The sequence below is a fragment of the Danio rerio genome, chromosome 1 (assembly GCF_049306965.1).
Source record: "Danio rerio strain Tuebingen ecotype United States chromosome 1, GRCz12tu, whole genome shotgun sequence".
Classification (NCBI taxonomy): domain Eukaryota; kingdom Metazoa; phylum Chordata; class Actinopteri; order Cypriniformes; family Danionidae; genus Danio; species Danio rerio.
In genome coordinates, this window is record NC_133176.1 from 21,734,187 (window position 1) to 21,751,114 (window position 16,928).

Genomic DNA, 16,928 nt, shown 5'->3' on the forward strand with positions numbered 1-16,928 from the left:
CCAGTTTGTCACGGGGGCATAAATGAAATGTTCATGAGTTAAAGTAAAACTGCTGAACTGCAGTTAAAGTCACCCAAAATTACAGGAAACTCTTACATGAAAGCACTTCATGTAAACACCTTAATAATATTATTGTCTATTAAGACAAATAACTAGATTACTGATGTCCATGTAAACGTAGTCAGTAGTGTCTTCGAAGTAAGCGAAAGATCCAGAATTCCATCCTGCTGATTTGATTCAGAAGGGCACTTTTTTGTCTGACAGCTCAACGGTCAGCTTTACATCTGCTCTAAAATATCAAGGTGACCCAGCTCCAAACCTAACTTTGAGAATAGATTAACGGCGCAATTTTTTTTAATCGCGCGGTAAGAGTCTCGCATAAACGAAGCACGTTAACGCCAATAGCAGCCAACCACTTTATTCATTCGTTTTCTTTTCGGCTAAGTCCCTTTATTAATCTGGGGTCGCCACAACGGAATGAACCGGCAACTTATCCAGCATATGTTTTACGCAGCAGATGCCCCTCCAGCTGCAACCCATCACTGAGAAAGGCCCACCTCTTTTGTATATATGTAATGTGAAGTGCTGGCAACTCAGGTGCGGATCCAAATGCAGAGTTTATTAGGAGAATCCACATGTTTACCAGCAATCTACAAGGATTAGATTGCTGGTGATTGCGACAACATCTTTAGGAGTAGAAAAAACATACATTTAAATTCATGTTAATGCAAAAAATATATAATATTATTATATATAAATATATAGTATTGCCCCTATCATATTAACATGGTGCTATTTTTGGCATGCTAATATTTTGAAAAAAAAAAAAAAAACATTTTAAGATTTAGTTCTAGAGCCCCTTAAAGCTATACTTTTTTTCCGATAGTCTACAGAACAAACCATCGTTTTACAATAACTTGTCTAATTACCCTAACCTGCCTATTTAACCTAATTAACGCAGTTAAGCCTTTAAATCGCACTATAAGCTGTAAAGAAGTGTCTTGAAAAATATCTAGTTAAATATTATTTACTGTCCTTATGGCAAAGATGAAATAAATCAGCTATTAGAGATGTGTTATTAAAACTATTATGTTTAGAAATGTGTTGAAAAAAATCTTCTCTCCTTTAAACAGAAATTGGGGAACAAAAATAAACAGGGGGACTAATAATTTAGGAGGCTAATAATTCTGACTTCAACTGTCTCTGCACTACAATAAAACCTAAAACTTGAACTGAAATAAAAGCAGATTATGTAAAACTCTTAAAACTATGTGCAAATAGTATAATCACATAGATAATACAATTATAAAAACCTCTTCCTGTCTTAAGTAGGTGGTTCTTGGCCAGAATAAGCAACAATTAGCAAAACTAATCAGTGCTAATACAGTTATCCACGCATATGAACACACTTCAGAAATAGAATGTATAAATTCTAACACGATGAACCAGAAAAACTTCAGAGTTGCTATGGCAGAAATCTGTTACCATGCCAATCAGAACATTACAGAATGTCTGTTGGCAGGCATTCATTTTAATTCACACATTAGTTTTCTCTGCATCAAACTTACCTGTATGAAAGAATTTCCCAGAAAATCCCAGGTTAAAGGTGAAGTTGGAGACGTACGACCTCAGCGTGTTCTGCGTTTCCAGAAGAGCCTAGAAGATAAAAAGATCAAACAATATATTCACCATCCACTACATTTTCTTTTATCCATTATATATCAATCAAGCGTAATATACACCAAGATATTGAACTACTCTGAATTAACATTACGCGGTAGTATATGCACGTGTGATTTGTGTATATGCGTCTAAGGATGTGATCGATCTTTCCAGCATGAGTAATGGCATTTGGGTTTGGCAGGTGCCTCATTGCGGCAGTTCCAATAAAACAGTCTCATATATTTCTAGCCTAAGACACCATGCAAATACAATCAATATCTGTCTGACAACTGACAGCGAGTGTGAGCGTGTGTGTCACTGTTTTGTAGGATATATGGTAATATCGCAGAAGGCAGGAAGGGGCGTGTTGGCTGACTTAGTCGGTGTCATCAAGTCATTACTCACAGAGCTCGGGAAGATATGCTGACACACACTCCAGCACATGGCAGACACACACAACCAGGAGAGCAGGTGTAATATATTTGATTTAATCCTCTGCTGAGAGTGTGCCAGTTATCCCTGATGACATTTGGGTAATTAGGAAAGGTGGGCTGTAACGTATTACATTTACGTTGTTACCTGAATTCTGAGTTCACACAGCACAAAAATAGCCCCCATTTTTACTCACTGACAGCTTTAGCAAAAATTACAATATATGAACATGGCAAAAATCAGTGGCAGAATAGTTTTTGCTCAATGTGTACATTTTTACAATTACCATCGCCAATGCACACAAAAAAATTGGCATGCTAAACATCTGCATCAGTCAGGGATTAAAAAAAACAGCTTTGCGTAATTCTGTTAATATTACTTTTGTAAATTAACAAGCAAAGTAATGCATTACTTTTAAGAATAAGTAATATTATTTGAGTTACTTTTAAAAAAATGCACTGCGAGTTACTTATTACCTTGCTTAATTGGCTACTACAAAATATCTTGAGGAATAAAAATTACTTTAGGTTGATCACACACTCAATGAGAGAACGTGCTGTGAGGGAACAGACAGTCCGCTCGCACTCATCATCATCATCAGGTCTTCTTTTTTACAGCAGATGAGTCAGTGTACTGATCTAGTAACTGAATAACTCAGCATATTGGTTTATTTTGAGTCAGAGTGGGTATCCGGTATGTTAATACTGAAGACGCAAACCGTTTCACAACAACTGTCAATTTAATGAACTAGTTTGACCGGTTCACTTAGAAGATCCGATTAAAAACAAACGATTTGTTAGCAAATCGCCCGTCATCACTACAGACAGTCAGAAACAGAAGTAATGGCAGGCCGGAGACTTTTTGAAATGGATTCTTGTTTTTTTCACTCATCCAAGAAAAGTGAATAGTTGTTAAGGGTAGATTATGTGTAAGTAAAACTCTTGACAACTGTAAGAAACACAACATTGAAAAAAAACAAAAACAAAACTGGATGCAAAGCACTAAACCCGCATCTCCAGTTAAACAACAAGTAATTGACATAAGTTCACACTCTCCAGGTAAAACAAATAATTTGACAAAAAAAAAACAAAAAAAAAAACGGTTACTGCTTTTATAGTTGAAGAGATGCAGCCACTGTTTACACTGAAATAATGTAATATAGTAAAAATTTTCTCTTTTAGGAAACGATTTAACCATTTGTTAAGCCCATGTGAAGCAATTTATTCAATGTATAAAGCTCAAAAATTTTATTTGATTTGGGGATGTTTTTTTATCGTCTTACTGTTCATTTTGTTATTAAACATTTTAAAGGTTTAAAGGTTTGTTTTTGCCTTATAAAGGCAAAAAATATAAAATATAAATTATTTTATTTTAATACTCTTATGCTTTATTGCAGTCTTTATCTAAATGGACAGGGAATTTACTTAACTGATAACACAAAACATACAAAAGTAGCAAACACATTACTTTACAATGTTTTCATTAATCTGTATATACAGAATTTAAAAATCTGGGCTCAGAAAGTTCTCAAAACATATTTTTAAGAGAAATAAAGGTATAGTTTATGTAGGTGGTTTATAAATGCAGAGCTTCTCTATAAAAAGGTGAAAAAACACCTGCAAGTTTAAAAAGAGATCAAGGGGGTGAGGGGGATAAAGGCCCTTTCAAAATACACAAATAGTCGGACACAGCATAATACAACATCATCCAGAAAGTGTAAGGAAATAAATAGAATTAAATATGAAACAAAAATAATTTACAGAGAAATGTGTAGGCTCCACAATTCGACTTACTCCAAACCAATCTCACTTATAAAGAATTTTAAGTCAGCATTACGGATATAAAACATAATTGTGTTCCAGATTTTTAAAAATGTGTTTAGTTTGTTTGTCATCCCATATCGCATTTCCTCCATGGGCAACATGTAACTTAAGCTCCTAATCCAAATTTCGAAGACAGGCACATAATCTGACTTCCAATTTTGTAAAATAATTTTCTTTGCTAATATCATACACAAAGATACTGCCTGTGATATATATTTATGTCCAATTTATGAAGTGTCTCCGAAAATGCCCAATTTTGGATCTGGTGACAGACTTATCCTGTATACTTCAGATATAAAATTAAAAATGCTCTGCCAAAATGAACTAATTTTATGGCATGACCAGAATGAGTGAGCCAGTGTACATTCAGAGTTTTTACATTTGTTGCACAATGAGGAAGAATTTGGAAAAAATTTACTTTTGAATAATGAAGTCTGTGGACAAAGTTAAATTGAATCAGTCTGTGTCTCGCGTTGACAGAGCAATCATGAATTTTGTAAAGATAATCTTCCCATGACTCATGTGATATCAGTGTATTTAGCTCTTTCTTCCACTCTTTCCTAATTTTGTCAGTGTTATGTTTTGTGTCCAGGTAATAATAGACAGGGCAACTTTTTGAGCAGTGTTGTTGGACAATTTTTTCCAGAGTGCTGTTGCTTGGCTACTTTGCTGCAAAAAAATTGGTAGAAATTGTTTTTGCAACCATTTTTTGCAAAACAATTTGAAATGTAAGTTATTTTGTATACATTTATACATGATGTGAGGTTATCCCAATAAACTACAGTAAAATAGGTAGTAGTAATTAACACTGTTTACTTTAGTACGTATTTCGGGCTGTACTTCTTTGCTTTTACTAGAGTACAAAAGTGTATGCGGTAGAATATATTCTCTTTAAGAAATTAAAAAGTGCAGATTTAATTAACTTTATTTTAACTGATCACTTCACCCTAAACTCACACTACTATTTTTCACGTTGGGTGACCTAGAAGGTGTCATCAAGTCATTACTCACAGAGCTCTGGAAGATATGCAGCCACACACCCAGGAGAGCAGCTGTAATATATTTGATTTTATCCTCCGCTGAGAGTGTGCCAGTTATCCTTGATGACATTTGGGTAATTAATTCCATTTACATTTGACTAAACAACAGCAACCAAATCAGCACAGGTACTCACATCCCTGTAATCAAATCGACTTGCCCACGCGAGGGAGTCTATGTGCGGTTTGCATCTTAACCTAATAAAGTGGCATTTTGATGGAGCGCTCATTCATTTAAAATGATCTGGCCTCACGAGCGACTGTCATTTAATTCAATGTTCATGTTGTAATGTGATATTACAAAAACTGAGGCTTTTGATGAGACACCGTACTGAATATTGAGTGGAGGGGGTTACGTGACTTATGGGAAGTGCAGCCTGATGTTCGATGGATCATGGTTCAGTTTGCAGGAATTGAGAGTGAGTAACATGAATCCTATTCTGCCTGCTTTCATATTATATTAGCAGCAAAAAAACTACGTTGAATGCTATTGCATAGTATGAATCTGACACTAAATAATGTTGATTAAATTATGTTGAGAGTCTAGAATCCCATGATACCACAGGATAAGATTTGTGAAAGACAGTGAAGTGACAACTGACATTGGAAGGTACTAATTTCTTTCATACACTGTAAAAAATATCTGTTAATTAAAAGTTTCCATATTTTGTGATTCACAAGGGTTTTCTGTTAACAATTGTGTACTATTAACAATTGTGAATTAACTACTAACAATTATGAATTGCATTATGGTACCTTGATCTATGCTATGATGACTTTTGATGTTAAATAATCAACTCTAGAGTTTCATTTCTATTCTATTCTATTATCGGAAGTAATTTATATTTTAGAAGTTTGAAATAATAAACTGTAATGTGTAATAAGTAACATATAATGGAATAGGTTAGTAAAATAACAGAAAATTAACTGGCAGTTTATTACAAGGTTTTGTGTCATAATATACAGTACAACACCAACCTAGACAACATATTACTTTGAAGGTGCTGTATGTAAGTTTTTGACTCTTCTAAAGCATAAAAATACCTAAATATGTTTGCAGATATTTAAGAAACATGCCAAGTGAACATTCTTGTTTATCTAAAAAACAATGCTAAAGTCAGATATTCTGCTTTGAAAATGGGCATTACGAGCCTGAACGTCTGCCTTTGATTTGGTCATTTTACCCGCCCAATGCCAGTTTAGCCAGTTGTATTTCAGCACCCCGAGTAGCCTTGGTGGAAAACTGTGCATTTCATCCATTAAGTCAGAAAATCTCGCAAAGTATGCGTCTGTGAACAAAATGTGGCAGTAGCAGACTCCAAAATGAGGCACAGATTCAGAGTTCCACATGAGGTGGTTATTAATTAGCAAATAATATAAATATTAAGAACGTAAACATTAGGTATGCAGGTTACATTGTAACCCCGTGTCATAACAACATGTCACATGAGGAGATTTGCAATGATAGGCAATTGCAATTGGGCTGTTTGCACCTGAAGAAACACGAATGATGCACTTAACGCACTTCCACGAAATGGTAATGTTTATTATCTGATTAATAAATATTAAACCTTATTAACATTACTTAATGTACATGCTGAATATATGTTGGATTGCACCAGTTAAATTTCAAACAGTTCATTTTATTTTCCAGATCTGAGGTGAACAATCTGCTGCTGCTTTCAGTAGTACAGCAATGAATGTCACGTAAAATGGCATTTAAACTTACATTGTTAGCATTTAGCACTGAATAAAGCACATGAGGTGTACCTGAGGTGATCATTGTCAGTTTTTTGTTGTTCAGCTGCAAATAATAGAAGCCTTTTTCAATATATCAATTCGAGGTGTTGGTTACAACAAAAACTCATTTTAATGTGGAAAATATTCCTTCTATCGCGTGTCATTGCTTTTATTTAGAACATGACTCAAATCAGCCTTTAGGCTCGACAGTCAGGCACACTGTTGTTTGTGTCATCAATCTGGCATCCTGCGCTTGCGTTTGTTTTGAATGAGGTGTGCAATACCTACAGTTGAAACCAGAACTTTTATACACTGTATAAAAAGACACATAACCATTTAAAAAAGTCAGATGTTAATGTGACTAAACTTATCCCTTTTAGGTAGGTTAGGATTATCAAATTTGTTTCTGTTATGCTTAATAGCAGAATAATGAGAGAGATACTTTTTGAGAAAGTTTTATTTGTATGTAATTAGGTTTGCATACAATAAGATTATTATGCTTCTGAAAAAGCTTAGATGATGGTGTCAAGGTTTTGGAAGTGTCTGATTGGCTAATTGACAATATTTTAGTTAATTGAAGGCACAACTGTAGAATAGTATTTAAGCAAAACCTCAACCTGCTTCCTTGTGTGACAACATGGCAAAATCAACAAGCCAGAATCAACAAAAAAGCCAGATTACAATTTGCTAAATTACACTGGGAAAAAGACTAATGTGTGGAGACATGTCCCGGGGTCTGATGGAACTAAGATTGAACTGTTTGGCCATAATGACCAGTGTCAAAGGTGAAAGCTTACAAGCCTAGGAACACCATCCCGACTTTGAAGTATGGGGGCAGCAACATCATTTTGTGGGCTGTTTTGCTGCAGGAGGGACTGGTCCCCTTCACAGCATAGATGGCATCATGAAGAAAGAACATTATGTAGAAATACTAAAGCAACATCTCAAGACATCAGCCAGGAAATTAAAACTTGGCCACAAATGGGTCTTCCAAACAGACCATGACCCTAAGCATACTGCAAAATTAGATCAAATGTGCTTCAAGGACAACAGAGTGCATGTTTTGGAGTGGCCATCACAAAGCCTTGAACTCAATCCTATAGAAAATTAGCAAGACAGCCAACAAATTTGACGCAGTTACACCAATTTTGTCAGGAGGAATGGGCCAAAATTCATTTAAACTAATGTGATAAGCTTGTGGAAGGATACCCAAAAAATTTGACCAAAGTTATACAGTTTAAAAGCAAAGCTAAAAAAAAAAAAAAATACCAAGGAAATGTATGTAAACGTTTGACTGTCTAAAAATTAATAGAAAATTCTCAAAAAAAAAAAAATCTCTCATTATTCTGGCATTTAACAAAATGTAAATCATTTAATCCTAACAAACCTAAAATAGTAAATGTTTAGTATGATTTACCATAAGACATTTAAAAAAATGATTATGTTCCTTTTTTAGAGTGTATGTAACTTCTGGTTGAAACAGGAACTATCAGGTGTAGTATGTTGGATCTGCATCCAGTGATTGAACAAGGTATTCCAGTCTAAATTCTAAATAGTTTAAATATTTTTTTTTTTCATCTGAACACTCCAATGACGATGAATGCCTGAGCATTCTGCCCGAGAGGCATTTCAAAGATGGCCACGCCGAGTGAAATGACTTGCATTAAAGCGACTTTGGTTTATCTTTGTAATATTTGTGTTATTTGATAATTAAACAGCACCTCATGTGGATTTTTATATCTCTGATTCTGTCTCATTTTGGAGGCTGTTACAGTTTTCCGGAGGTCGCATGAATCCAGCCACACATGCATTCACAGAGGCAGCATTCTAGACCGAAATTAAATAGCCTGTGTTTTTCGCCTGACGGTGGGCAGAGTTACTCAGACCAAAACAAAGACAGACATTCTGACACATAACGTATATTTTCAAAGGAGAATAACTGACTTTAGCATTGTTTTTCAGAATACAAGTATGCTAAATTAACTATCTGCAAACATAAGCTGATACTTTTAAGCAATGTCGAATGTTTTTTAGAAATATCAAAAGTAGAAATTACGTATATAAAACTGACTTACCTCCAAGCAGGAGCAACTTCAGCAAGTGATTCAAATTTTAAAGCAAATTAAAATCCATCCATTTTTGGCTTTCTTTCATAGGCTCCTAGTGTTATTTTATGCTCTGCTAATGGATGCCTTAAAAAAGTAACTCCATTCACTTTTTACTCTATGCTTTCCTTGAATAGCAAACAACAAACATTACCTCATCTTACCCTGCTCTCCCCTACATATAAAAACACGAGTAAAATGTAGATGGGATGTAGTCTGTTGCAGGAGCGAGAGGCTAGAGTGCAAATAAAAGAAAGAGAAGGGAACACATTTAATATTGATGTGGGAATCTGGGATGTTGGGAATCTGACATCACAAGATAACAACGTCAAACCTGAGTGCCAGAAAGATGGGAGGGGAATGACAGGATGAGAAGAGAGATTGAACCTGAAATGGATGACAGAAGCAAAAGAGAGAGACAGAGCTATTCTAGGATATTTTTACAAACGCAAAGTTCCCCATTCTCTCAGCAAGCTGTGACACGTGGAGGTACACGCATAATATGCAAATCTTTTCCAAAATGCACATCGAAAATAGCAACAAAAACCATAAACATGTCAGAAAAGTTGTCCACAAAACTTCCTCGGTTCATTTCTAAAGCCTGCACTCACGTCCTCTGTCAGGGTCCTCTTGATTAAAATGCAACAAACTGAGCTAAATGAATTATTTAACGGTTCGGTTTTAAACAGCTCTGTCTTAAATCGATTCCTTACGTTTACTGAGCACACTTCAAAAGAGTGCGCATGAATCATTAATGCATTAATAAGCCAAAGAAGCAGCTTCATAATGGCATCATAGTTCTGATGCTTCCCGTCAGCTTGAAGATTAGGCGTTTGCTGTCATAAGAGACTGAAATAGTGTGTATGAAATAATCTGTTTTACTATCGTTTACTATCACCAAAACCTTCATCTACTTTTTTAAGGGTTATTTAACCCAAAAATTCTATTTTAACCTCAATATTTTGTTATCTCTGATATGGTTTTAAACCTTTAACCCAGTAGTTTATTCGATAACACTTTATTTTGATGGTCCATTTGAGTACTGTCTCTTAATATCTGTTGATACTGCTTCTTCAACAGACATTTAACTGACTATAATAAACTTTGCAAGTACGTGTCAACCTTACAACCTTACTAACCCTAACCTCAACCTTACAGTCTACTTATAATCTAATGAGAATTAGTTGACATGTAGATGCCATAAAAATAAAATGTGACCGTATATTCTAGTAATTTCCGGTTTTGAGGTTACTGTCAATTTTCGAACTGGATTTTATTAGGCCAGTCATTTTTCAAGTTTAACACAGTCATCATTTAAGTCTTAGTTTGTGGTTATCACTAAAAATGTTCACAAGTTTTACACATGCCGTGAATTACATAAGGATTGGTGAGGTTGGTCTGATTGTAGTGGAAGTATAAAGCCATAAATGATTTGAAATGAAAGATTAAAAAAGCATATATGCCAGCTTAGCAGCCTTGGTTTGAACAGCTCAGGAAACTTTATGTAACTAATAAATTATATATTGTAATTTCATCCACCCCTATCATGAGTCATAATGTTGACATTGCTTGAGCTCTTTAATATATAAATGCACATTAACTGAACTAAAGGTGGGTGGCATGGGCCAAAATTGTATTACACGGTATGAGTAATTTTATTTTACAGTAACAATGTATTTCACCATATAGTTACTTAAATAGGTAGCAATTCCAGAAAATCATCAAAAAATGGTTATAATAAATAAACTTATATAGGTGGTTATTTGAACATTTTGAAATATATTATTGATGCACAATTTTGGATTTTTGCAGAACACCTGTAAAAATCAAACTCCTTTTGGCTGAGCTGATGGCAGTATCTTTTCTGTTTGTCTGTTAATTAACAGGTTAATTTAGAGTCAGGTTTGAGATTTTTATTCCCTATAAAGTGCTGTACAGACATTTAAACTCTGTAATCCAACTATTACCGGCATGTAGGACGTTTAGCTGCATTTTGTGACAGGATAAGGCATACACACATGGCTGTTTGACACTATTCTCTGTACCTATTGAGTCAGTAAATCACCACAGACACACACCTCTCCTCTGAGTGCATGCACACACGCAATGAACTCCTGGAGACACACACACCCGTCATCATCATCCTCATTTATGCCGTCCAGAATTTATTTTTATTTTTTTTATTCGACATACGGTATCAAATTTCATTAAAACAGCTCTCTCCTATCAGTCCACACTCACATCCAGTAACTTAGAGTGTGTCCAGTCAGTAGAGTTTATAACAAAATATCATAAGTAAAATATCATTCATTACAAGTTTATTTTAAAAAGCACGTGACTTGTTTTGCATTTATGAGATATATCGGTTGAATAAAACATTTCACAATCATATATTAGCAAATGTTTTGCTTATATTTAAAACTATATATAAACTTTATTTTCCATTCATATATTAGCAAAATATTTTTCAGTGTTTGCATACACTTCACAGCATAGAGTTCATTAAAATAGAAGTAAAATAACATTCTTTACAAGTTGATTTTTAAAAAGCATCTAGTTTTTTTTTTCACTTGAAAAATTTTCCATTTATTTATTTCATTGTTGAGGATTCCTAAAAATAGTATAAAAACCTTGTTTCGTCTTGTTCGTGTGAACTCAATCTCATGTCTCATCTTGTCTTGTGAAGTAACACACTTCTAACAAATGCCATGAATTATGTCACAAAATGCTTAGTGTTGTTTTATATATCGGTCAGAATATTTATAAAAAAAGGACTGACTTAATAAATGTGATACCAATATACTGTAAAGCATAATTCAGTATGTTCTCTATTATTACTTTTTGCTAGACAATATTGCTCCTAAGCAGCCTCCTGCTGGGTCATAGTGCCTTATGAAAAATGTACACAGGGGCTGCTGTGTTACACTAATAAAATTAAAGAAAAAAATGTTAGCTCTATCTAGAACCAAAGCATCAGTTGGGGTCCTAAAATCACAAGTCTGATTTTAATTCTTGTGACAAGCTTTCAATTATGGGGAATAGAAATCTCAAACCTGACTCCAAATTAACCCGGTAATTAACCCTTCTAAAAACACACAAACAAAGATATTGGCATCAGCTCAGCCAAAAGAAGTTTGACTTTTGCAGGTATTTTGAAAAAATCCAAAAATGTGCATCAATAATATATTTAAAAAGGTTCAAATTACAACCTACTGTATTTAAGTTTATTTATTATAACCATTTTTAGTCGACTTCAATAATGCATATAAAAAAGAAATATTTCACGTCTTAATTTGATTTGTGTTTATAACGTTTATGACTTTAAGCATATCTAAAGAGCTTTAAGCATATCTAAAGCGCTATTTAGCAGCCTTTGCTTTTGAAGCAGCAACCTTTGAACTCCAAAAAAGCTGTGAAAAAAGTAGTTATGCCACACCCGCCCAAGCAAATCAGTGACGTGCAACACAGAGGCAGCCTGATTTGCCAGGTGTGTGCAAAGCACTTGATTTGTGTTTCGAATACAATCCTGCCTCCAATCTTCAGTGCAAATTTTACACTTACACTCCATCATAACATCACAACTCACAAGACAACTTTTCCCCTCAACGGGAAATCTCGTTGTGATTTAGTCTTGCGAGATCTTGTAGCCCAAGATCACGTCACACCCCTACTAACTGTGTATGTTGCTTTGATTTTTCTAAGGTTTGCAAAGGCCCAATGTGAATCATTCATGTTATAGGTGGACATTAGCACCTATAGGAGAGGCTGTTAGTTGGCAAAGATTGCAGCGATAAATTGTAGCACAAGTGGCTATTTACCGAGGGATATGATATTGTACACAGAGTTATTCTGTACTACAGTTTTAGGTTGATAATGCAAATTAGCCAATATAAATCACAGGTAAAAGAGAACACAAACTGCATGTGAATTAGACTTTCTCACTTGTTAACAAGCCATGGTGTACACAGAATGAAAAATCTATTACATCTGACAATGTATTCTGCGGTGGATATACTGTTATACCACCCAGTCCTAAACAGGACCCAATGTCTTAGAGAAAAATAAAAAATAGTCTTCACTTTAAATTTGAAGTGCCTCAATAAAATTCACTTTGTATTGTTGAGGACAACAAATGTACATCAACTAGAAAAATTTGACTTGAAATTTCCCAGTCAGTTCATTAAATAATGAATGTTTTCATTTGTTGTGATTGAAAATCAGGGCTATTCTACCAAATATTAATTTTACTTAAACAAATACCTATAAATCGTGAATCCAAGAAAACTTGGTGTCTTAATTTGCACAGAACACACACATACATAAGAGCTTCATTACTCTCTGCCAACTTCAACTAAGATCGCACACAATTAGGCTCATCTTTAAACTTATTGTCTTTGCTCGACCTAAACTGCCATGAATGAACTGAAGTCGTGGAATCGTTAATTTGAATTCATTAATCAGCTTCAGCCTAATAAGTAACCGCATACGCTTCAATCCACAGAGCCAGTAATCAGACAAAGTAATCAGAGCGAACAATGATACGGCTTCTTCAAGGAAAGTGCATTCTACTGACTTTTGCTCCACAGAAATTTAATCAGTGCCCTTAAGACGTAATGGAGAGATGTATAATTCACTTGTTCAATACAGGTGTGCAGTATAAATGGGCAGTTTCACAAGACTGCTCGCTGAATTGTTTTAACTAAAGGCAATGTTTAAATAAAAGTTCAATTGTGTTAAATATAATAGACCATTGATATTATGTTAGAAAGTTTATTATATATATAAAAAATGGAAATGTAATATTTAGGGCTCTTTTTCCCTCAAGGCAAAGCTATGCGACAATGGAAAAACATTAATCAAAGTCTTTCAAAGTCTTTTCAGTCTAAAATGTTTGCCTCAAAGTGTTGCAAGACAGAAACTAATGATAATGATGTCTTTATATTCTATTAAAGTAAATAGTCAATGGTAGATAATTAATAAGGGATGATGTACAAACATGTCAGGGCCAGTCATGCCTCATAACATTCAGTCGTCATGACATTCATATTTATTACATGTCACTTTCAAGCAGAAAAAAAAGAAAGATGCATGACCAAATTTTCAAGGCCTGTTGAGTTCTTTTCATTCTTTTTCAATTTTAATTTCTCTGAACTGAATTTTTTTTGTGTAAGTTCATTTCATTTTGATACCAAAATAGTCAAGAATTTTTTTGGAAATTAAAAATAATGTCTAATTAGAAGCATGAAATTTTATACTATATACAGCAACAACAAATATTGATTAACCTTTTATCGGAAATATTCATAAATCCTGGAGTGTTCCTGGAGGTTATTATAAGACTTTTGAACTTTATTGACTTTTTGAATTTACATGAAAATAATATTGCAATCGTGTCAATCGTGTAGTTAACTTTATTTATCCCCGTAGAAAATATTATTTGCAGCACAGTCACAAAGTCATCTGATTTGTCACATTTGACATTTATATAAATAAATAAATAATTAAAAAACCTAAAGTATCATGGTTTCCCTTCTCTAAATAAATATCCAGTCTACTGACCATCAATAGACAGTTTCACAAGACTGCTCGCAGAATTGTTTTAACAAAAGGCAACGTTTAAATAAAAGTTCAATTGTCTTGCAGAAAATAGACCATTGATATTACGTTAGAGAGTATATTATATTTTTTAAAAATCGGAAATGTAATATTTAGTGCTCTTTTTTCTATGGAGGCAAAACTATGTATGCAACAAAAGGAAAAAAAAGATCTTCTAAAGACTTTTTTCAGTCTGCCAATGATTGCTTCAAAGTGTTCCAAGACAAAACTAATGAAAATTGTCTTTTTATGTTATTAAATATAAAAGTAAATAGTAAAGGTGGATATTTAATAATGAATGATGTATAAACATGGGTCAGTTATGCCTTATAGTATTCAGACGTCATGACATTCATGTTTATTACATGTCAGAAGCATGACCGAAATTTCAAGAGCATTTTCATTCTTTTTCAGTTTAATTTCTCTGAACTGCATGTTCATTTGTGTAAGTTCATTTAATTTTGATACCAAAATAGTCAAGTAATTTTTTGGAAGTGAAAAATAATGTCTAACTAGAAAAATGAAATGTTATACTATATATACAGCAACAACAAATATTGATTAACCCTTTATCGGGTATTCAATGAAATACACATTGAAAAAATCTGCTGGGTCAGTTGGCATTTCTGTGTGGAGTTTGCATGTTCTCCCCATGTTTGTGTGGGTTTCCTCCAGGTGCTCCGGTTTCCCCCACAGTCCAAACAAATGCGGTATAGGTGATTTGAATAAGCTAAGGGCATCCATTAGGTAAAACATATTCTGGAAAAATAGGCACTTCATTACGCTGTGGTGGCCCCTAATAAATTAAAGGGACTAAACCGAAGGAAAATTAATGAATAATATTGCAATCATGTCAGCGCAGTTACCACGTATGGTTTCTCAAATGATAAAGGGTTATAAGTTGATCAAATATTAAATTAAATTATACACATCTGTTCTGTTTCTCAGGATTGTCTTTTAAAGATTTGATAAAGGGTGGTTGCTGAGTGATTATCATGGTTGCCTCATAGCATTGCTAGCATTTCTGTGTGGTGTTTGCATGTTCTTTCTTTATTTGTTTCTTCCAGTTGCTCCGGTTTCCCCCACAGTCTAAAGATATGTGGTTTACTGTAGGTAAATTGAATAAACTAAATTGGCCATAGTGTGTGAATGGGAGAGTGTGTGTGTGTTTCCCAGCACTAAGAGTTGTACTTTCAGTGCTGGGTTGTGGCTGAAAGAGCATCCAATGTGTAAAATATAAACCAGAGTATTGGTGTTTCATTCCACTATAATGACCCCAGATAAACAAAGGAAATAAGCCAAAGGAATGTGAGTGAGTGATTTGATAAAAAATTAAACAATCTTCTTACAACTGAATTAATTGATTAGCTTTACTATTGAATTCTTCATCCGAAATTGACCAAATTATGAAATATTCCACATTATACTGTAAACGCTGTTTTTATGACTGGATTCCACTGTTCAGTCCATGCATGTTTCAGTATCATTACACTCATACATAGGAGTAATTTAGATGATGAGTCACTTTTATTATCAAACAAATTATTGTTATGTCATTTGCATTTTGCGCTTACAAAGTGTTATAAAATAGTGTGTTATTTAAAAAAAAAATTTGGTTTGATTTTTATGTTGTGGGTTGGATTTAGTGCAAAAATCGGATAAGTATAGCAAACCCTAGTAACTAACTACAGTAATTAATAGTTATTACACATACAAAGATGTGTTGATTTTTTGTTCTCTTTATTTCTATTTATCCAATGAAGAGGTGTGGAAAAGAACAAACTGTGAATGTGTGTGTGTGTGTGTGTTTGAGTGTTTGTGTGTTGAGAGGTTAAAATTAATGTACCAACATGCGATGTCACAGCTAAATTAACATATGAATGAATGAATAAAAATGTGCACCATCAATGCATGTGAAATTACTTTGGGTAAAACAATCAGCCACATGCATAAATGTACACGAAAACACCATTAGAGGCAAGCCGAGTAACTGACATAACAAAACACACCTTTTTTTCTGTGCAGCTGCCAGAAACCATAACATTAACTGGCAAAATTTACCCTAGACATCAAAAATGTAATAGAAATGTAGCGTGCTCATTTTGCAACCCATTAGCATGTTGAATCTTTGTATGCTTGCTCATGGTCCTAAATGAGACAAAAGGGCAAATAAAAGTATTACTCAAATATATATAAATAAAATAAAATTAAATAAAACAAATAACAAATCATAGGCAAACTAATATTTCTGACCATTTGGTAAAATGACTGTAACTAATAATAGGGCTGCACAGTGTATTGTTTCAGCATCGATATCGCAATGTGCACAACTGCAATAGTCTCATCGCAGGATGTGTAATGTTGATTTGGGATTAAAGTTCAGTACACAGTATCTGTGGAGCCAACTACTAGAAGAATGAAACTTTATACTATATACAGCAACAGCAAATATTGATTAACCCCTTATTGGGTATTCATTGAAATATGTCATAAATAGGTCATTACAAGACATTTATTATTTTTTATGACTTTTA

General features: G+C 34.0%; 1 protein-coding gene across 2 annotated transcripts in view; it reads right to left on the reverse strand.

Annotated features, from left to right (window-relative positions):
- ndst3 (N-deacetylase/N-sulfotransferase (heparan glucosaminyl) 3) overlaps positions 1-16,928 on the reverse strand; it is a 411,370-nt gene that overhangs the window by 79,994 nt on the left and 314,448 nt on the right. For both annotated transcript variants that reach the window (XM_073950662.1, XM_073950659.1), the window contains exon 3: positions 1,569-1,656. In XM_073950662.1, the coding sequence (XP_073806763.1) occupies positions 1,569-1,656 (88 nt within the window). The remainder of the gene's footprint in view (positions 1-1,568; positions 1,657-16,928) is intronic.